Source organism: Hesperophylax consimilis, chromosome 3 (genome assembly GCF_061612785.1).
Source record: "Hesperophylax consimilis isolate HC1 chromosome 3, BYU_Hcon_1.0, whole genome shotgun sequence".
Classification (NCBI taxonomy): Eukaryota; Metazoa; Arthropoda; class Insecta; order Trichoptera; family Limnephilidae; genus Hesperophylax; species Hesperophylax consimilis.
The window spans coordinates 21,217,906-21,242,336 of NC_142838.1; the positions used below are offsets into that span (position 1 = coordinate 21,217,906).

At 33.6% G+C, this 24,431-nt stretch overlaps 1 protein-coding gene across 1 annotated transcript; it reads right to left on the reverse strand.

Moving 5' to 3' along the window:
- Positions 1-1,634: 1,634 nt before the first annotated feature.
- LOC149425119 (uncharacterized) lies at positions 1,635-20,011 on the reverse strand. Its single transcript, XM_089649625.1, has 5 exons — positions 19,937-20,011; positions 17,735-17,834; positions 13,262-13,423; positions 10,752-10,923; positions 1,635-1,728 (listed from the first exon to the last, which is right to left on the reverse strand). Exons 1-5 carry the CDS (start codon positions 20,009-20,011, stop codon positions 1,635-1,637), a joined length of 603 nt encoding a protein of 200 aa, XP_089505751.1.
- Between the last annotated feature and the right edge of the window lie 4,420 nt (positions 20,012-24,431).

The following is a 24,431-nucleotide window of genomic DNA, read 5'->3' on the forward strand; positions in this document are numbered from 1 at the left end:
TAAAGCCGAATGAAAAGATTATAAAAAAAAATTCAAGGAGCTGAACTTTCAAAATAACGAAAACTCTGCAATGTTTATTCAAATAGCAAATTTTATATCAAAAATTTGTTTTAAAGCTTCTCTATTACCTAACACTTCACATTGTTATGTGAAGTAAAGACACTATAAAAAAAATAAAAAATAAATATATATATATCGTACCTGGCGAAACCACAAGTTTGTATTTATGTAAGAAATTAATTTGCCAATAAAAAAGAATTTTGTCTTAGCCACTTTTCCTTACATGCTCACGATACATTATACAAAGTATGTAGTATTTAATCTTTATGTAGGCTTTTGATAAATATTAGGTAAAAAATATAATTTAAAAATACAAACGATAGTTTCCAATTCTGTACTATTATACTACTGCCATCTATTGAAAATTTGGTAAACGTTCAAACAGAACATGAATACACTGTTGATAAATAGTTAAGCGTCCGAAAAATAAAACTACGTGGGGTTGCCATGTATTGCGAAATTAAAATTTACACTCTTAAACATGTATTTCGGGAGAATCATATGTTTTAGCTTAAATATAAATATTAAGAAATTGTAAATTATTCGCTGTCTCACACTTAAAGTTCCTAGTTTTTTATGCGTAATAATTATCTTAGAATACCTAATACAATTCAATACTGCTCGCATGCCTCTATTTTGAATTATTTTCAATTTCTTTATGTGATTGATTGGACAAAAAAGGACACCAGAGCAGTCATTTAATTGAGATGTTACTATACTATTAAAAACTAATTTACATCTTATTTATTCCTTATTCTTCTTAAAAAATAACCTTTTTTTCCATTTTCTTAGATAATAATTCAAAGATAGAGTTCGTATTTATTTAACTCTATATTTAAACTTCCTTCTTTAATTTAAAAGTTTACCGTAAAAGCTCCCGTATATTTTAACAGAACACAGTTCACCCGGTCAAGGTTTGTCAAATCTTTTAGTACTTTATTTAGAAAGAAAAAAACAAAAAAAGCTAAGAGACACTGAAGAGAAAACCTTTATAATACGCTTAAGGCGATACCATTCGTAGTAATGCAAAATCATGTGTTTTTGGTTTGAAAATTTGGTCGCCTAAAAATGTTTCAGATGCTTTAATTAAATACTGCGAGTAGAATACATCTTGGCCTTTGAAATAATCGAGTATTTTTTAGATTAGTCTTTTTATAAGCCCAGAAAAAAATAATGCAAAGACCTATGAAAACTGCTTTAAAGTTCAAAATCTCCTACTTACGAACCCATTTTGGGTTATTATTTTATTGTATAGTGTGGAAAATGAAGTTATTTATAAAATCATCGAAAAAAAATTGAATATTTATGCCTAAACAATCTGAACATCCACAAAATAAAATAAAAGGCACTTTTTGGCCATGTTTTTTTCTTGCATAAATCAAAACAGGCGGATGGTGTTAAGCGGGAATTTAAACCTTATCGCCATCTACGTAAGAGTTGTTATTGATAGCGGCTCAATTTAAAATATTACATGACGTAGTGCACCGCCTTAACTAACAGGGGCGGATCCAACGGTCAGCATTTCAGCAGGGGGCAGTCAGCAATTGCTGAAATGCTGACCGCCCCCCCCCCTGTTAGGCCCTTCTAGGCCTCCCCTGCAGTTCCGTCTTCACCTGATGGGCATGCGGGTCCGAGCCCAGGGTCCCCGGCCTTAGGGTGCCCCGGAACCTGCACAGGGCCGCCGAGAGGTAGGTTTAAAGAGGTATAATCTATCTCGCCGGAGCCCGAGCATCGCAGTACCTAGTTACCTCATATTTAAACCGCCCTCGAGATGATTTTGTCAAAAAACGGCGCTGTACAAATAATCAAATTATTATTACGGCAAATACTTACAAAAAATCAAAGGTTACGTGAAACATAACACGTCATCACAATAATCTCGTTGTCAGGCACGACTGTACTATACTTTCATGTATTACATACATTTGACGAGTTTAGTGCCAGATACCGCCGTAACGCATCGTATCTATCAAGGCCAAACTTCAGTCTAGACCCGAGAGCCCAGGCCTAGGGCCCATGCATCGGGAGAGAAGCAGGAACCGACTGTTTATTTTTACATCCCCAAACTAGGAGGGCGCCCTGGCTGGGTTCCAAAACGACACACACTGAGAACGCAGGAAACAAATCACCTTTTTATTTAAGTGGAAAATGTTGCTTGTGTAATGATGGAGGACTTCGCTAGCGTTGGTAACCTAGCTAGCGTTGGGAAAAGGGTAGGATTCCTACCCATTTGTCCACTCGGTTACTAGCCGATTAAGCTGATATGATTTAAAAGCTACCATTTTAATTAGTACTAAAATATTTCCATTAAAGAAAATGTTGAAAGTCTCCCGTCCAAATATTGTTGGGATACTGACTTTTCGAAAAACGAAAATCGTTTGCCATACCACCTAGAAAAAAATTCACCTGCTGCACTTTTTATGTATCGTTGTGAATGTTATAATTCATACACAACTCCCTTCTCCTGGGGATACCATATAAAAATTTAGATTGCGGCACTTTTCAATTCTTTGTGGAAAATAACAAAAAACAAATTGTACAAATAATTTACTAGTCGTCACGAGTTGAGAATGCCAGGCTGAGTCCGCAGGCTCCGAGATTATTGAGAAACTGGCACAGATATGTGGGTTAATTTATAAGTCCGTGATTTTCCTAAACCTCTGTATGTAATTAACCACACATTAAAAATTATGTACATATTTCAAATTATGTATTATAAATCACCTCAACCGTAAAATGTTTATGTATTGTAAAAATTGTATTTTTACGGGTATTAATATTATATAACTTATATATATGAATTGGTTGAAAGTAAATATATATGAAATGGTTAGAAAGTGAAATATTAATATTTCTTTAACTATAATAAATAATTTTAAAAACATCTATTAGTTGATAGCTCCCCGAAACTTGTTACTCAATATACGGAATAAAAAAATCACCTGCTCTTTTAGTTTTCCACCGACTCTTCTATCTCTTTTCGTAATTTTCTGTAAATCATCATAAGTTACAGATACCCAATTTCTCATCTAATTAACATTTCGGCACAATGTTCTTTACCAATTTTGACTTACATGGATTTATTTAAATAACTATTTTGAAATAATTTTTGTATTCATATATTTCATGGAGAATATTTTAATAACATTGTCAGATTAAAAAAAATACATGTGGATGTGAAAACAGATTCTGTAAATAATATGAAAAACTTAATATAATATGAAATCTGTCTTCGATAAATTCAATAATAATTTTTATTATATGAAACAGGTTATGTGTTTGTTGACAACAATAATAATTTAAAATATATGAAACAGGTTCTGTTTTTGTTGATAACAATAATTTTTTTAACAAATGAAATGGATTCTTCTTGAAATACTATTTTTTATGTGAATATCGCAGAGTCCCAACTGCTCCCAACTGTTTGGAGCCAGTGAAACTATCTATTCCCCCATTTAGGGTATGTTGTGAGCAGAGATGTACTTTATTTCAAATAAATCCATTTCAAATGGAAATGCAAAATGCAAAATGGGTATTTTCCATTTTGCATTTTAAATGATTTTCTAAAAACCATTTTGCATTTTGCATTTTAAATGCTTTTCTCAATGCATTTTCCATTTTAAATGCTTTTTTGCAACATTCTTCCTACTATCTCCACTCATCTTTTTTTCATAAGCCCCAAATATCAGTCGGTCCTCAACCTCGCTATGAGAGATAATTTACATTTGTCAAGTTGCTCCCTGGTAGGAGACCTGGCAATTGAGTGATACCATTACAAAAAATACTGATTCAAATACTAAACATGGGGCCATGACGCTGTAATATTAAATGTTAGATAGCAGTTTCTATGTTTTTACGTTGGCAACATATGTCCCGCGCAAATTTTTTGTGGTTCATAATCCGTAGTCGTGGCATTTTTTGATTTACCGTCATGTAATATGTTTGTTCTACATTGATGTCCATTGTTAAATGACAAAACTGTTTAAAAATTCTATAATTATTTTAATTGTTTGACCTGAGAAACCATTTTGCATTTTCAATGCATTTTGAAAATAGGTATTTTGCATTTTGCATTTGAAATGCTTTTCTAAAAACCTTTTTGCATTTTGCATTTTCAAATGGAAAAGTTTTGACCCATTTCCATTTTGCATTTCAAATGGTTTTGGGTACCCATTTTGCACATCTCTGGTTGTGAGACTGAAAGTCTGGTCACTAAACCTGTCTAAAGTAATTTAATTCTGAATGGTGGTCTTACGTCAAGGTGATACTGAGAGTATCTTCCACTTCGGAGAGTGAGTAAAATAATATCGCTATGTTAAAATTTGTGTACGGCGTCAGGGAACATTTCGACATCTTCGACAACTGGGGGTGAAGGTACTAAAAGGTGTATAAATGAGGAGATAATCTTTTCTACCCGTTGAGCAGGCTGCCGTTTGCTACTGTTGGGGTTTTTGTACATCATACATGTTTATCAAAATGCGAAATATTGTTTTTTTGTGTTTATAGCAAACTTTTATTATCACCACCCGCTCACTTCGGTAAGGGAGGGAGGGGGGACAAGAGTTCAAATACATAAATATGTTAAATAGATTTTGTCCTCTTTAAAGAGTTTTACATATAGAAATGTGTTTTTATATACCAAATATTATTTGTGGTTTTATTTGTTATCCAACAATCGGACAGGAGTAAGTCGAAGTGCATTTCTGCAAGGAAGGGTCGAAGTTGAAGGTCCCAGTACAGTTATAGTAGTACATCATCCATGCTTTGTTCACATAGCTGCACAGGTAGTACTGCCTGTAAAAAAATAATAATATAATACATAAAACGACGAGTACACAGATTAATCGGTATTGATCGTATTAATAATTATAATCGTAATGACAAAATTAAGTTATCGTAATTACTGATCTAGCGAACTTAAATAATATAACAATTACATACTAAAGGCGACAAGTAAGATCCAGAGCGGATAATTACAGATTAAACATTTATAATGTATCAATCAATCAATGATACGGTTTGTCGTTTGCAATAATATAATTACTGCTAAGCGAATTTCAATTGAACTGATAGTACCTACAAATGCTTTATTTTTTGTTCAAAGATAGTGATTCGATAATCGGTTAAGGTAAGGTGATTTATTTTATATTTACATGGTTTAGAAGTTTGTACCGTCAACCTGTACTTTAACTTTTATCGCTTCGAAGTTACTTATCTTTTTGAATCACGTTAATCTATGTCCACCTGTTTCTGTATAAACACATATTCTTTAAACCCTTTACACCACTGTCTCCATAGTATGTGATATTTATTAGTTAATAATCAAACAGGAGTATGTTTTATAAATTATTTTAGATACAAGTTTGTTCGCAGTTAATTATTTAATGCAAGAACCTCATTGCCAGGCGCCAGTTGGTCTATGGAGACTAAAGCAGGAATGTGAGGACGGAAAAGAAGAGAAAGGAAATGAAGGATAAAATATAATAAGAGACTTGTTTTATGTTAAAACCACAAGGGCGTAAATAAATAATGGTACCCGGCTATTCAGGTTTAACCGCTTTTAATATTGAAGAACGCTAAGCAGAATGGTGTCATCTCGTCACTATTGTTATTGTATTGTACTAAAGTGCAAAAATACATCCGTGACCTAAAAATACATCAATTTAGCAGTTTTACAAAAACTGCATTACTGTGTGACGCCATCAAACTAAGCAATAAAAAATGCTACTCATTAAAATATACTTTATAATCTAGGTCAATTGCATTTTATTGCGAGTTGGGTAAATTTTGATGTAAGTACAATAGTTTATTTTAAGTGATTTAATAAATGTTTGCTACAAATTTTCTTAATTTTTCTTCCGTGGTACCTATTGTGTTAGAAATATTGTAATCAACAATCATGTATATACCATGTAAGCAGATTACAATATAAATATCATTGTGAAATAATGCCAATCAATTAATTTTGGCACTAACCTTATTTGCCTTTATAAAATAATATCACTAACTATAATATAATACCTAGAACTATCATTAATTATATAAAATATAAATAATGCAGGCCTAAATTATGTATTGATACCGTCAACACCGTGATTCAAAAATTAAATCATTTAAATACAAACACAAACGGACTTCGGAGTTTTATTGGTTCAATATCCATACAAAACCAGAACGGAGTGCGAATCGTAAAGTCAGAATCAACAAATTCGGTTATGCCAACCAAACAAAATGTTTTAATTTGATGGTGGTTTTTTTAAATTCTTCTTAAATGTTGATTTATAAATTTTGCGAATAATAATACAATAGATCTCATGAATTCATTTTTTCCATTAATCTTTATGAATCCAATTTAATAAAGCCTTAATATTTTTCACTGTAGCTTCTTCTTAGTAACCACTAACTCCCACACAGTTTCACTTTAAGGGTAGGCAGATAGTACTAATTACCTATGTATTCTTCTACCTCCAATATATATTCATCGTCTCTTAATCGTTTATTAATTTTACTTATTTTTTCACTGGGTCGTCCTATATCTTTCAGCGACGTAGCTGACTCCTTCGATTAACCGCTTTCGAAAATTTTCTCCAATACGCATTTGTCCCTCTACATCTCAATTTCAATTTCATCTCAATAGTGTTTTACAAATTACTTTTCATTTTTAGTTTTAATCATCAATTTCGTATTGATTATCTCTTTATTTAAGTTCACAAATATGGGATTAAACAAAAACATAAATAATAAACAAACATACTAAAAATAATACATAACACGGCACTTACGGAAAGTCCGCAATTTAATATCAACAAAAAATAACGCAGCTAAGCCAATAATTCAAAGATAACATTTCATAGACATAGCTCGTAAAACCATAAAAATAAACTTTTTACGAAAAAGAAAAATTAAAGGAAGGGAGAAGAGATAAAAAAATATATAACTTAGGTAATAAAGGTATAAATTATTAACTAAGCATGTCACGAAAATTATAATTATCTCGAACAAATAAACCAATTGAACATCCCGAAAAGAAACAAATAAAGCATGTTTATAATGCAACTATGTACTTATTATTTATGGCATTTCCCAAATTATGCTTACGATTTTCGACGCATTAAAATGTAAAATTGTTGCACATAAATATGAGTGGCTAGTCACACTATCATTGTTCTTGCCTTTAATTTGACTTGAAATTGAATGGTAAAATGTCACAGTCAAACATGTTTATAATGAGCACGAGGGGACCGACTAAATTTGCTCCTTATTAATTGTTATATCCAAAATAGATTTTTTTTAAATTGTACCTACCTACCTACCTGCTTTCTACTATCAATATATTCGCAAAAGTACGGTATATTTTCAAAATACGAGTAGAAATTACTTATTAAAAAATGAATTTGAAAAATACACTAATTACTGTAATAAATCAAATTTATTATCAATGATTGTTTATACGATTTCACTTTCATGCTTCTCAATTTCTTCTTCAAAATAATCAATGCATTATAACACCTGTTTCGAGGCTTCCTGGAAAAATATCACTAAATTGTCAATAACTTATAAATGTAAATATCTTATAATTATTATACAAAATTTTACTAGTCACAAACCAGTGATGCACAACTCGCGGCCCCATTCTTGCGGCCCGCATGTGCATTCATACGGCCCACTTGGCTATAGAGAGAAATCTAAATGCTTGGGGTAATACTTAAAAACCCTAGCTGAGAAAGTTGTACAGAGTGTTGGATAATTTACGCTTCATTTACTACATGGAACCAAAATTGAAGAACCAGTTTGCGTAACAATTTAAAAAAAATGAACAGAAACCTTAACTCGTGAATTTTGCTGTCAACCCCCCCTACCTCAAAGAAAACCAAAAAAATCCGCTTGTAGATTGTGACCTATTTGAAAAATAGACAAAGCGGCCCCTCTGCTGAAAAAGTTCACAGTCATAAATTTACCCCGTGCAGGGTTGTAGGTTTTCGTAACTAGGTACCATCATCAACATATTTATTGGTTTTAAAACAAAATTGACGATGATTTGTAATACAAAAGAAGACGTAAAAAGGGAACAGATCTGGAAAGCTCAAATTTTGCATGACTTTCGCAGATTTTATGATAATTTTACATTGTGCCCGATGGAAAGCAATGGTTCACCTAGCCGACAATCTTACACAGGTAGTACCATAAAAATATAAATCCATACCTAACGGGATAGGAAATTCCCGCAAGCCACCGTTCTGCGCCGGGCAGCTAACCGCCGCGCTAGACCACCCTTCGTTTGTTACTACTTCGAGAATAATTCTAAACTATTTTTTCACCCCGTCGACCCATACACGTATTCAGAAATTGTGTTTACAAAATTATTTGCACCGTATATCAGTGAATCGACCTCGTTACAACAGTCAAGAATTATAAGAAGATAAGCCTGAACAAAAATATCGGTGTGTAATTGCTCACTATTGCCGTGTCGTTATAACCAAGTTCCACTGTATTTGAAAAAGGATATAAAAAATACGAGGTTTTCAAAAGAGTTGGTAAATATTACTACAAAAAGCTAAATTCCGAATTCAATGAATATTTTCACATTTGTCTGCTGAAATAAGGTATCTATAGAGAACACAAACGAAGGGCACATTGACCTTCTCCTACTTCTCTTCAGTTAAACTCAGAATGAAATGGGCACACATCAAACTGGATCACTACATGATGCTGGTGCTTTACGGGCATGGGGGATTCAGGAGCCGGCTTCACAGCTTGACCCTTTCTCCTTACTGAATTGCGCACGTGTTTTTTTTTAAATATATGAATACCGTATAGTCACAACTGCATTCCCAATTGGGGTATGTTGTAAGGCTGACGGTTGTGGGGAGGGGAAGGAGCTGGGAAGAAGGAGGTGAGGGAGTACCTGGCTATTTAGATCTGGTCACCAAACACGGCTAAAGCCATTTCAAGCAAGTTTCACTTCTGAATGGTGGTCTTACATACTAGATCGGGGGATAGTGAGAGCATCTTCCACTCTGGAACGTGCCGCAAGTAAACTATATATTATATTTCATGAAAAAATTGTGAAATAACACAAATTAATCAAATAAAATTTTCTTGCGCACGCCGGGATTTGAACTCGTGACCTTCGGTTTGCTAGTCGAGATCTTTACTCCTCGTCTACGTCTACTGTAGAACATCCAAAAGTCAAGAGTCGCCACTGGCTTAGAGTCGCTGATTTAGACTCTTTTTGATTCAGGTGTTGCCGGTATTGGTATTGCTCCTGTCTTCCACGGAATCTCGTTTACTAGTTTATATAATGTATGCTTTGAGTTGTTAAAATTATTACTTGTGCTTGCTGGTTATTCCTGATTGATCCCACTTTTTTGTTTAATCATTTTCTTCTTAATTTACCCTTTTCAGCATTGCAATGCACCTTCAACTTGCATCGCTGTTATACAACATTAACAGTCTATATACGGAGAAAACTTACTAATAAAAATTATTTCTCTTTTATAAAGAATCTCTTCAAATTATCCGTAGTCCGATTAAAAAAGGGATTGTTTCCTGATAAACATTTAGCAAAATACCAATGTATCATTACGATGTCGGAAGTCGTGTTCATAAAAATCATAACATCTTTGCATTTCGTCATTATATATTATCAAAAAAAGGCAGGTGCATGAACACGTGTTCCGATATTATCAGGGATTTACTAAAAGTTTAAATCGAAATGGCATGCAATCTAAGAGATTGGCAATAAATTAGCAAGCTTATTTTTCTCCGTGTATGAAACTAGGATAAGATGTTAGGTTAATTGATTCTATTTTATTTTCCAGGTGTTTCAGTTATTTTTCTTTCTTTCTCTATTGTTTTTTCTAGCTAATCATTATATTCATATTACACTGTCGATGCGATTCTGATGAAATCGTTTTGCGACTATTTTTCTTAAATTTATATTTTATTTTGTTTCCTAAAGGTCTTGCGGTCTCCAGTCTGTTGATAAACAACTAATAAATTGCCCAACTTTGATTGTCTTTTTTATCAGCGTACGGTAGCTGATTCTAGATTGATCAAGGCTTCAGCATCCCATCTAGTGGGTGGGATAGACCCCTTCCTGCGTTAACCCAGATAATGAATGCCCCGAGAAAGCTGTCCCGCGACCCGCCTGCGCCTCTCCCGTCGCCATGAGCTGGCCTGAGGCACGACCGCCATTCCGCCCTGCCTCTGGTGACCCGATACTCACTCTTTCCTCAGGGTCTTCGAGCATCTCCTCCCTCTTTCCCACTACAGTTCGTCGAGGGCCAATTGGTAAGCCGGCTAAAGGCCGCAGAAACCAGGTCTTTGGAGTTCATTGAAGTATATGCATTGTTATAGCACACCTAATTTTATAAAATTTTGGTCGCTGAAGCGGAGGGCCATTGAGAATACTGATGTTTACGCAGTTGGGACTTTTGTGTAGTACTCACATAGAAATGAATATGAAGAACCGCTACACAAATCTGCCTTGTCACACACACTTTGCTCCTACAACGTAAGCCTTTTTTAATAATTACGTTCACTCGTTCACTGTTCCTTTCATAAAAAATACCCTCTAGACTGCAGTCCCAAATATGTTACAGAAAACTGAGGAAAATTATTGTCCTCAGGGCCTTCTGTGTGGAGTTAATGAAAAAATATGAGCACAGGTCCTGTTTGCGTTTACTTACTTGCATAGTGTTTTGGGGATAGGATACCTTCCAGCGGCAGTGCATTTTTGAACGACTTCTGCAGCACAGCCTGATATTCCAGTTACGCTGCAGAAGCCGCCATTAGCCATAGTTGAATCGCACTTGGTTCCCGTGGCACAAGAAATGGAGGGTGCGGTAGGTGTTAGTCCATCTGCAGAAACATATTTACTCATTTAATTATTTGAATAGAAAACCACTAGATACAGGGTGCAGCAAAACATAGAGTGTAGTTTTGAAGGGCTAATAAAAAACGGTGGAACTTACAGAAATGGGGATTGTTTTATTTTATTTGGTACATCATGCCAATTTATACACCAAGTCCTGAAGAAGATATAAGGAAGATAATAGCCCCCTACTTCGATAACTTGAATTCGATTTCTGATATTTCCGGGGGGCATTTTGGCACATCTCGATGGGTAATGCGGCGATTTCCTCCTGAATTCGATCTTTGAGTTCTTCAAGGATCAAAGGAGCCGATGTTAAAAATATTTTCCTAAAGGTAGCCCCACTCAAATTAGACGGGCGCGCGGGCCTCCCTATGTCATCCCTCAGAGAGACGATGCGCGCAGAGAACATCTGATGCAGTTTCGTCAACTCGATCAATATGGGCCGTAATACCATCCCGTTGAAATCATGTTTCCCAGATCGGTTTCCTCCGTTGGTTTTTCCAATCGAGGTTCAAAATTTTTCTAACATGGAAACATAACGTTGAGCGTTTACAGTCACGGTTCGTGCATTTTCTTAAAAATATTAAGCTTAACCCCAAATTTGGAAACCGCACATCACACGGTCACTTTTGGGGAGTGAAGAGATCTCTCGTAAAATTGCCTTTGGTTATTTTCAGCCCGGTACCAAAAATTTGGCTTATTCACTAGGTACTGAAAAAGTTGATTTCGCATGGATCCGGAACATTTGTTGTGAAAGATTCATACGGTTTTCACAGTCAGACGGCTTCGACTCCTGGAAAATCATAATCTAGTCGGGGTGGAATGATAAGTCTTGAGTCTTGATGCATAATCCTTTGTAGTGAGCGGTCAGCAATGACCAATGCAATTGCATACTTCTGGGCAGGGCGCCTATATGAAGATTCGAAAGCTTCTCTCACTGTCGTTAAATTTTCGGATGTTCTTACTTTGGGTCTCCCTAAACTCCTAGGTCTAGGCAACTCAACTTGCGATTAAATTTCTTAATTAAGGGACGGTATCACAACGCAAAAGATTAAAGTGCAGCTGGAAGGCCAGCTGGGTGGCAAAGAAAGAACGGCCATTTTCAAGATACGTGCAGACGGCGAAGCACCGATGTTTTCGGACCAAACCATGTTAACGACTGAAAACGGCACGACCCTCCCAAAAATACCTTCCCTTCAAAACTGCACTGTCTATTTGCTGCATTCTGTACATTCCATATAAACTGTTGTCTACAATTTACGGAAGCCCCAATAATAATAATTTACCTCTCAACCCCAAGACCTCAGACCATAGGCTAATGAGATTGATTCATTCACGAAAGAATTTAGATATTTGAAAATATTATATCAATTTCATTTAACCTTACATGAAATAATTGGTCTTGTTCGAAACACAGACACGCCCAAAACATACTTCTGCCTCTTCAGTGATAAAAATGATATCTTATTTTTAAAAATGATTTATTACTGAAATTGATTATAAGGTAGGTACCTACACAATAAGATTACAATACTAGCGATGCATGTAAAACGGAAAATTGCAACTGTGTATAATTTTTCTTTGATTGTATTAAATTACTATAAATAGAGCAGTACGTAATGAATGTAATCTAAACTGTAATTAAAATAATTTAAACATAAACTTCCCGAAGAAAAAAACCTTTTGCAAACAACCAAACAAATATTTTCAAATAAGTTACATCTTATCTCATTTTTCTGTGCTACTTCTTTTTGATGTTTCTGATTACAAAAGTCACAAATAACAAGGAAATTAATGAGGTTAAGGATTCATGATAAAAGCTATGAGCTTAAACCAAACAAAGAATTATCAAAGCTGTGCCATTAAAAGTTTTAATTTTTATAGTCAAGATCGCGTCTTTCAAAGATTGTCGCATTTTCGTTTTTCCATGCGATTATTTTAAAATTCTGTAACAATTATTATTCTTCCAGCAACGGATTCCCATTTCACTGCACGAAGAAAATTCACGATACAAAATATTGCTAATTTATTAAAAGTCTTGTGAAACGGGACTGAAAGTCTTTAACGTATGAATTGACAGGTTTCGTGACAAACTGGCGGTAAAACACGAATATGTTGTGAGAATGTCGGAACAATTATTCAAAATTAAAAAGTCTGATATAATCGCATTTCGTCTTTATTTTTATTATGATATATGGAGCTACATGAAAATGTGTTCAGATATATTCAGAATGTACTGATGCTTGGTTAGGAAAATCAGGAAAAATAGGCGCGAGGTCTACTGTAAAATATTTATTTATGTAAGTATTAAAATATAATCACCTGGGCAGACTTGAAACTGAGTATCACTGATGCAGGCTATGTTATTTCGGCAGATACCACAGGTGCAATCTGGAGAAATGCCAGCCGCACAAGCTACAGGGGTTGTTGCGCTGCACAACTGACCGGTTGCGCACTTGAAGATGGTATCTGAAACCAGTGTCCCTGAAACAAAAATAATGCCTAATTTTACCTACGACCGATTTTTTTAACCTGAAAAGAATGCTTTAAATTTTAAAAAAAAATTGTGACCAAACGTCTGTTACTAGAAATTTACAACTGAACTCCGAAGGCGAGAATGGTTTCCCTTGAATTACGTCAACAGATGAATCCACAACTCGGAGAATTTAACTTCAGAACACAAGAACTAAACCAGATTTATTTGTGTGAGTGATTCTGTATAAGAGCTCCACAAGTTTAAATAATTGTTAATACGTGCGGAACAGGGATTGGTTTTCCTCCGAATTTTGAATCATATAGTGTGCGACATGAGCTTTAAACTTCACTCGGAAGATGGGAATGCACCAAAAATGCTCGCGTGAAGCACCATAAAGCGTCGCTGGCCACATGTGGCCCACGGGCCGCAGTTTCCCCACTCCTGCATTATACGTACAAATTATTGAAATAACTCTTCGTTTTAATATAATCTATGAGAAACAATTGTTTACGTCGGCGGAGATGGTAAAAAAATATATTAAATGACTATATATAATGTTACTAGTGCTAATATTACTAATATCGGGCGCCCCCGACATCTTCCACTATTCACTACTATATACCACAATGTTACTGTTAAAAAACTACATTACATCGATTTTAATTCCACTTTGTATCTCATTACGGTGCAGAGATATTGTATTAAGTATTCTTCTGGCGTCCCTGACTTTTTATGCCATTTAAACAACTCTAAACACTCCTGGCACTAATAACAACAAACTTTGAAATTTTTCGGCGATATCGGTCGACTACTTTTCGAGTTCTGCGAGCACAAACATACGCGGGCTGATTTTTTAAAATATTAAGATTAGAAACCAGTTTTCATATTTAACTCAACCATTTTGAATGCATTTTATAATATATGACGTTGTCCTGCCACCTGCCCCTTGTGGTTGAATGTAATTTTTGATGAGGAATCTGAAAACAAAAATCTTTTTGGTGTCCAAAACTATTCTACATTTCATTAGAACCAACCATACACATTCACAAAATTTAATTAAAATCGGTTGGGCGGCTTCGGAGATTAGCGTGTTCCGAGATTACAGTGACACGTGATTTTTATATTTTAAGATGAGTTGTAACTCTATAATATTGTAACTTGCTAGTGGCGGCTCGTAACTACTGTAATTTTTTTAAATTAATTTTTTTTGGGTTGTTTTCAATAAATTTTTTTTAACATTTAAAAAAAAATCCAAAATACGTATTTTTTACAATAAACCTGGCTTATTTTTGTCTGACTAAACACATCGTTGATTTTTACAACTTGGAGTCATTTGAAAAAGAAGCTTTTTTCCATTTTAGAGCTTTACCATAAAATCCAATGTAACTTAATTTAATTATAAGTTTATCATTTATGCGCAATTCCAAGGAATGTTAATAATTCATATGAAGAATTATGAACAAGGCTCGTTAAGGCAATGCACTACGTAGTAATGCAAAATCATGTGTTTTTGGTTTGAAAACACAGGTCTGCAAATTGACATTTTTGATTTTTTTTAAATGGTAATGGTTGAATTATATGTATTTTGGAATGCTGAATTCGAGAATGCCATCCATTTTGACCCATCACGTAAGGATTTTCCGCAAAGTGGAAATTAAAATATAGGCAAAACCCGCCTTACACTACTTCTGTGGGGAATGTTCAAAAGAAAAAAATCATAAAATTATACAAATTTAATTAATTTTAAGTCATAATATATTTTATTTACATCATATGCAATTATAAATCTTTATAAAATATGCTTTTTTTAGTTTGGAAGCTTCGTTTTGTGCTTTTTCGTTTGTGGGACGTTATATTTTCCCTATGCAGCATCCAGCAGTAGTCGCCCATCATATTTATATCCCATCGACCTTGATACCTTCTCTCCATTTCCTTGATATCTTGGTGAAACCTCTCACCTTGCTTCTCACTAACTGCACCAAGATTTTAAATCTCGGATCAGGTCATTTAATTCAGCTTGAGAAAATTGTTGAGGTCCACTGGAGTCGCCTACTTGAAACTCGTCACTAGAACTTTCTTCTGATTCACTTTCTGATGATGGCAAATCGTCCAGGCTTTGGGGTTCTTGTGGTGTAGGAATGCCAGGTCCGTGAGGGACTGGGCGGAGTGCTGAATCTATGTTTGGGTAGCGAATTTGTTTTTTATTTTTGGTATTATACCATTGCACATTGCACGAACAAAAGTAGCAGTCATCGCTGTGGTTTAGAGGCTCTCTCCCAATATATATGATTCAAAGCTGACTAATTTTATCGTCATGAGTTACTAAATGTTTTGTTTCAGTCTATAAAACTTAATAATATTATCTTATAATAAGTTGTAAATAATAAAAAATATATATTTCCGCAATAAACCCCGTTTTGCGACTTAAGATAGGCAATCCCACAGTATTTAGCGTTTTGCGGAAAAACCTTACGTGATGGAATTTTTTTGATGATTTTCCCGAATTCAGCAACCAAAAATACATGGGAATTACCTCTTATTTCAAAGAAAAGTGGGTGTGTCAAGCCTACGCAAGACAGAAGTGAAACTTCTAGTTTCAGCTGATGCTTGGCGTGGCGCAGTTCGCTGGTGTCTGAGAGAGAGGAAAGAAGAGAAGAGAGAGAACGTTCGTGAGCGGCTCCCCCACCTCAACAAGGTTTCACTTCAAAAATGCCACAGCCGAGAATCGAACCTCGCTTAACTGATTGAAAGCCAACCACGCTGAGCACCAACTGTAAGCAAAGCCGCATAAATTGATTATATTATGTAGGTTCTGAAAATATGAGAGCTTGTTATGTTTTATAATGTTACCTACATCACACCCAAAATATAATATATTTTTAAAAATAATGTACAATGTACAGAAATAGAATCCCACACAAGATCGCGTAGTGCGCTCTAGCGAACGGATATTTTATCAGAGGGAGATAGTTTTAATTTTTTTTTCTGTAAATTATTACATATTATCAAAATAAATAAATTAATTAAATAAATGTAATACAATTATCATAATATACGGATTAGATAATAATTTTAATCCAACACAATAACGCAAAGCGCGCTCTAGCGGAGTAATGTTTTATCACAGTGAGATAAGTGTTTTTATTATTTTGCAATATTATTTTCTTTTAAAAAATGTTCTGACCTACTAAAAAATAAGATATTGAATGAAAAAGGCGTTAAAAACAAAAAAATAATGTGCGATGGCCGAGAATCGAACTCGGATCAACTGCTTGGAAGGCAACTATGCTGACCATTACACCACCAACGCCAGTTGTCGGGATGAGCTAAGAAGCATTTATATGTTACTTCAAAACTTTGACTAGATCAAATGAACTTTAATCGGTGGTGGGGGTACCCGCATTTTCGTTTCGGTCATGAGTCGGTTTTACTCCGGTCCTCGAAATTGCATGACGCGCGTAAAGAAGTTTCACTTCAAAAAAAAACGTTGCAGACCTGTGAAATTGGTCGCCTAGAAATGTTTCAGATGCTTTAAATAAATACCGCGAGTATAATACATAAAAATTGAAATAATCGAGTAATTTTTACATATGTCTTGAAGTCCAGAAAAAAATAATTTATAAGGCCCATGAAAACTGCTTTAAAGTTCAAAATTTCCTACTTACGAACCCATTTTCGGTTATGGTTTTATTGTATAATATTAAGTTATTTAAAAAATGATCGGAAAACATTTGATTATTTATGTCTGAACATCCACAAAATAAAATAAAAGGCACTTTTTGGCCATGTTTTTTTCTTGCCTAAATCAAATCAGCTGGATGGTGTTAAGCGGGAATTTAAGCCTTATCGCCATCTACGTAAGGAATGTTATTGATGGCGGCTCGATTCAAAATATTACACGACGTAGTGCATCGCCTTGTGCTTCTACCTACCGAATTGATGTTAATTAATTACACTATTAAATTTTATAAATTGGTTCATTCTTTTTAAAACACTTTTTCAATTTTTTTTACTGTATTTAAGATAACTCTGATATGGTCAGCAATTGTTTACTGCTTCCGGGTGATGATGTTTAAATATTGGAGTAATGGTAGTTTGTTTGAAAAATTTCGTTAATACTACGCTTTCGAAACTTACATTTATTATATGCGTGTAATGTTAATGTAATAAATTTATTTTTTCGGCTATAACGACACAAATAATGTAATATTTTTCAATATTAGCACTCTATCACACACAAAAGTCATGAGCTGCTAGTGTCGCTCGCTATTCCAATGACTGGAACCAATTTAAAAAAATCCACAAATAAAAAAGCTTACCTGTAGCAGAATCACAGTACTGGAATTGTGTCGACGATATGCATTTCGTATTGTATGGAGAGCATACGTTACATTGTGATAAAACTCCGCTTGCGGTTAACTAATAGAAAAAAAAAACAAATAATTAATAACTCCACAAAGGAGGCCCTGAAGAAAATAATTTCCCATAGGGCAATTTCCCTCATCTTTGTGCATTTCATGTGAAGGGTTTTTCTGAGGAGAGGAAGGAGTGAACAAGGAGGGAGGAAACATAGAGGCCGGCAAATCGGTCCACAGCCGAGCTATTAAACTCAAGAACGAGATGAAGAAGCGACCCGTTCTCGTGTGACAAATGTCAATCGTATACATAATATATATTACCTGACCATCCACTATTAATTGTACTATTACTTGATGCGTCTTAGTGAAAACTTTTCGAAGTAAAATTTAACTATCGGTGTAACGAATATAATAATCTGTCAGTCTGTTTGAAATGGATTAAAATAATTTTCTAAAGCCTGACACTTTTCGATAACATTATTGGTTTAAATCTGAAAAAGAGTTATACAGATATGAAAAATACTGATTAAATCCTGTGATAGACCACGCTATATTTTCGTGGCTTAGCCTATTTCAGCATATCGTCCGCCATACATTCCCATTGGTGGTGCATGGCTAGCTATCTGTTGAAATAGGACAAGCATGATGCGTACAGAGAAATGTGTCGCCTACTTCAACCACTGTTTGACCTAATTTAACGTAGATAAGTATTTTGTGTCGTGCGAATCATATTGAGCTACTGATCAGAGAATCGATAGACCTGTGATCTTGTTGAAAGACAACTGATCGCCAAATTACAAAGGATCTTTGGATGCTTAAGCCCTAGAGTATTCAAAGAAATTTAATGTTTTCTGTTCCGGAATAATTTAGATTATGAAAATATTTTATCAGTTTTACCCTAAAGTAAGGGAAAATAGAGCTTACTTCGGGCACATTAGATACGCACACAACACACCTCTCTCGGTTATATTGCTTTGTGTCCATTGAATTACAAAACGCTCGATAATGTTTTTGCGCAAAACAAAACAAACGGATATAAAAACGGTCTCATTTAAATAAATGTAACTAAATAAGTACAAAAACAGAGAACTTTCAACCCGTTAAGTACAGCTCTTTTGTTTCCACGTATTGATAGCACCCAACTATTATTTCAAGGCCTACAAGGGTTATTTTTATTTTTTATCAGAAAGGTAAAATATAAATAACCTACCACACAAACAACTGTTTAATTTTTTCAAAATATAATTTACAGTGAAACAAATAAAGATTACATCAAAATAATAATGGATCCAAGACCAAGAAAACCAGGTAAAGCGGGATCTGTCACTATATTTACGGCATTTGTCGATGAAATAAGCATTGCAAACTAGCAGAAAAAATAGACAAAATGAGGAATATCAATATCCTTCTCAAGCAATATGCAAAATACGCAGCTATTCGTTTCACAAAATCAGATGATATTAATTTTTTTTATTCATGATCCAGAGGAAGTACTCTGGTACTGAATGGGTTAAGTGCAAACCAGTGCGAATAACGTTCTTCTAGGTTTCAATAAATAGATACCTTTTTTTTAGGTACTAGAGATTTATAAGAAAGAATTAAATTACAATAATAAATATCAATATTTTATAGAATATTCACAACAATATTAGAGAACAGTAATTGAAAACAAAAGTTGTCATACGTTGATCTAATGCGTCGTTCCTGCCTAATTTAGAATTTATATAGTTTACACTTCAATTTTATGAAGCATAAATTTAACGACAATAATATGAATTTAATATCCTGATGCATAAATTTTAAGACAATAATATGAATTCAATATCATGAAGCTATGAAGCACAAATTTTAAGACGATGTTATAAATTCAATATTATGAAGCACAAATTTTAAGGCGATATTATGAATTCAACATTTTAAGACGATGTTATGAAATAAATATTATGAAGCATAAATTTTAAGACAATATTGTGAAGCCTAAATTTTAAAGGATGAAACCAATACATTATAATTTTTAAAACCACTTTTATCACCACACGAATGATGTTTTACCACCGAAAATACATATTTTTTACATTTCCAGGAAAAATGACATTAATTTTATATCAGACATGTAATAAATTACTTTAAAATTTAATAGAATAAATACATATTTAATGTTACCACTAAAAAAAAGAGCCCGGTAATGAACATTTCCGTAACGTGTATCTCCTGCAGTTGAGATAATATCTTTACCATTTTAACAAGCTGTGAGCTGAAACCATCTCTTATCGTCTTTTCTATTGTTATGTATTTTGGGATTTCTACATGGAAATCATGTGACATCAATTAGACCAAGGGTAAATAATATTCATCTTACCCAACCTTGAATCCAACAAGACTTGTTAATATTATCTAAGAGAGATTTAATTTATTTTACGTTATCTAGCTCGTTGAAATTAATGCATTTGCACATAATTATAATTGCATTAATGTTCAAAGTTGAAGTCTTATCTTACTTACACTTTTTGTACAAAAATCATAATTTTTCACATAAAAATTAACCTCACTAGGATTAGGCCAATATTGTTATTATTATTAGATAAATAAGTTGTGGAATTCTATTTTGTATATAACTTTAAGAATCAATTTGTTATCAATATTTAGTGTCTCTTTAGACATTATTCCCAATAAAGTCGAGATTGGACTAAGGTAAAATTGTTTTTATTTGATCTTTGTCAAATATTTTGTCCATTACTTTGTCCAATATTATTTTCTCTTTGTCCAAGTTTAAAAAAATAGTTAAGTATCCTGACTAAGTGTGTCTCCTGTTAACGTATCGATATGGTCGTTCTGTCTCAAAAATTTATCAATCTTTCCAACTAGATAACTGATACAGTCTACACTTTCCAAGGGGTAGCAATTACATTCTTGGAGACAATTGTGTATAATTAGATTATGATTGTCGGAAGGCTGACTTTTTGGTGATGTACTAAATGTAGGATAAAAAAAAGGTTGACTCTGGCAAAACTGAGTGGTTTATTTACATAGTTTATATTGTATTAGAGTAGGAATTTCGACTTTTCTCACATCCCAACTATTAGTTAGTGAAGAATCCGCAATCCTTGTATTCAGTCTAATGAATATATAATTGTCCGTATCGTTGGAGCTACACAGAATATACTCAACAGCCATGTAACAGTGGCACAGTAACTTAACACTAAATGTCACATATTTAGTTTTTGTTCTATTCAAAGTTAAGATTTTATTATTCAGCTCAGTCTACTCTTAATCCTAAATCACATTTGTGTAAAGCTTCTCTCCAGGTTTTACCCTTAAATATTAAAGCAGTTTCGTCTGCGAAACTAACAATGTTACCCGGAATATCTAAATTACACAAATCATTAATTAATGTAGATTAAAAACACTATCATATTTTATGTTTTAAAAGTTATTTAAAATATTCTAGTACCTTTAATAAATCCACTTGTTGATAGCGACTATTTTCAGAAGGTTTCATTTATGGAGGTAAATTTAATCAACGCACTCTTTAACGAAAATAGATTCAAGTCTTATTTTACGTCTATAGTCGCAGAGAAAGTTTCTAGATGGATTAGAGTTCAGTCATCGATGCGTTTCTGGAAATGGCTATAGCCGTGCGCGGTGACCAAATCTGAATAGTCAGATACTTACCCAACGTCCTCTTCATCACCTTCTTCCCCTTTCTGATAGCTTCAGCTTCAAAACATATCATAATTGAAGGTCCCTTGGCCCCATTGGCTTTAGACGGTTGCTTGCAGATGGGACTCTTGTGTGGTATTAATATTTCTTATATCGTAAGATATAAGGGAATTTAGCATAATGTATTATTAAAAAAAAAAATTTTGTAGTGGAACAACTGAAGAAATAGTATTGCGGTGTGAAGGAAGCAATTAAATTTTTGACTGAAATATCCAAATTCTTTCTTGAACAGATTATAAATTTCTTTGTTTTGTCTGAGGTGGAGGAATCTGAAGGTTTTATGTAAATTACTCACATCAGCTTTCTTTCGGGAGGTCGAATCGATAACAGCATTATTGGATCGATTGTTCGACAGGTTTAAATTTCATAGTTTTAAATTGATATCCCGAGCACGGTTGCGCTGTCGAAAGCCAAACCTATATTGACACGAAAGAAATAAGGAATAGTTTTACGATGGCAATACTGGCGGATCTGACTACGGATTGACGTTCCTAAACATCAACAGCCCTACTAATAAAAAAATCACTTCACAACCGTTAAATGGTGTATTTTTTACACATTGTACAAAGACCGCAAAATTTATTTTTCGTTACCAATAATAAATATCCGTAATTTTAATGCGAAGAACTTGCAAAGATCCGAAGGAAGACTTCACCCATGCGCCGTGCACGTCAGTTTCCCGGCGAATGAGTTATGATTTAATATTAGTGATTACATTGATGTTTTTGTTGATAATTTCTATTCTAATGACCAATTCACTATTATATTAGTATAATTTTATATATTTACTTTTATAGGTGTTATTTTTTGTCAGTTTTAATCTATTATTAATGTATTATTGTGAATATAGTTTTATGTTATCGGAAAAGCGATATTATTTCGGACTAATTATTTTTTAGTAAAATTTTACTGCGTGAATTTAATGCAATCATGAATGTGATGTTATTTAATAATATAAATGCCTTATGCGTATGTAAGTAAATACAAACTTTTGAAAATCAACGTTTATATTGGGATAAAATGAATCAAAAATGTCTGATTTTTTTGCCTATTCCCTGAAAATTATTAAAATAATTTTTAATGATATGAACGAGACAAAAAGTTAAGTGACAATTATTTTGCAAGTTTTTTAAATTAAGGGACTGACCTTTTGATTTTTAATTTTCTGTAAATTTTTGGCGTTTTGATTCAAAACGTTTTCACGATTAAAATTAAAATTACGCAATTTTTATTTAAATCTAATGTATGTATCAAGTATATTTCAAATCCAAAAATCTAAAATGTAATTTTGTCTAGTTTCCAATTTGGTATTGGTTTTACGACATTATTATTGTTTCAAGTTAATACAACAGACAAACAACGCTATTTGACTAGATAAGCAATGTATTCATCTTTTGTATTTCTCTATTAACAAATTAGTCAGTTTCTATTTTAATTTTCAATTTGTAAGGTTTCAGATACACGGTCGTTTATCAATTGAATAAAATTTTCACCATGTTTTTTAGTAGGACTGCAAATGTTAAATGGCTACGTAAAAATCAATGCCAAATTAAAATATATATATATACGGTAGGCATGTACTTTTTGACACTAAAAGGGCAGTTAATGAGGTATTTAGCTATAACTTGTGATATTTGAATAACTTTTGATTCTCCGAGCACAAATGGATAAAATTGATCGCGTATACGACTTCATTTCTAAGAGGTTCGTTAGTTCACCTCAGTTCTAATGAACTTATTAATATAAGCCAACAATTTCGCACGACGAACGACATTATTAAATATTGAAATCTAACCGAAGCTTGTCTGCACTCTGGAGGCTGCACTAAAAGCGGCAGTTTACCGACTGTAGGAATCATATGCTGACCGTGCTTGCAAATATCGCCAACTGACCGCATGATCGTATTGAAAGGGTTTTGTAGATCGACCGTGTAAATGTTTATTTAAATACTTCTAATTATATACACATTTTTTAACTTATTTTCTTTCAATACATTTGCACCCGCATTTAATTTTGAAACCCAAAATCAATAGGGCCATTCTCACGACGGCCGTACAACTCACTGAGCCTCTTCCAACTAACTAGTAAGTTAATAAATACATGAAAATTGGTGGAGGGGGGGGGGAAACTTCATTTTGCACTTTCGCTAGTTGTGAGCGGCTCAGTACATTGTGCGGGCGTCGTGTGGACAGAATTAACAAACAAAAAAACTAAATAATTATTTGTCTTAACATATTAAGTTAACCCACGTTCAGAATCTTAAAGGATACAGGTAAGATTACATATTCCCGAAAAAATTCTTAACATTTCACCTGGATTTTCTAAAAAAATACTATAATATGAAGTTAGTGGTCGGTCACTGCACAAAATTGGGTTTTCGAATTTTATGAAATAAAAAATAACTGAATCGTTTTGAAGAGTTCTTTTAAATATTTTGTAGTACAGATAATAGATAAATAGGAGATGGCCGTGAACCATTATTAGTATCAAGCCTCCAACATCCTTCACCCATACAAATCGCAAATTCTTAATATTAATATTCCTATTAAATTCCGCCAACTATAAACTTTTTACTGCTGATAAATGATAAATTATATAATTATGATTAAATAAGATGGGTGAATTTTTCAGTTACAACAATCGAATAAAGAAAGTGCCTCCCATACAAATATGATTGGAAACAAAAATGTTCTATTTAGCCTAAGAGTCTAACTGATATTTAGTCTCACTGACATCATAAATCTATAACCCATTTTAATTTAATTAGCACAGTTTTATATTGGAAATTTAAGCCTTGATATGGGTAATATTTATATCACGTAACACGCCCACAAGGCACTTCTTGTGGGAGTGTACAATATACAAACGTTTACAACACACAGTTTGTATATTGTAAATACAAACCTGTTCTCATTACATATTTATATAAAATGAAAAC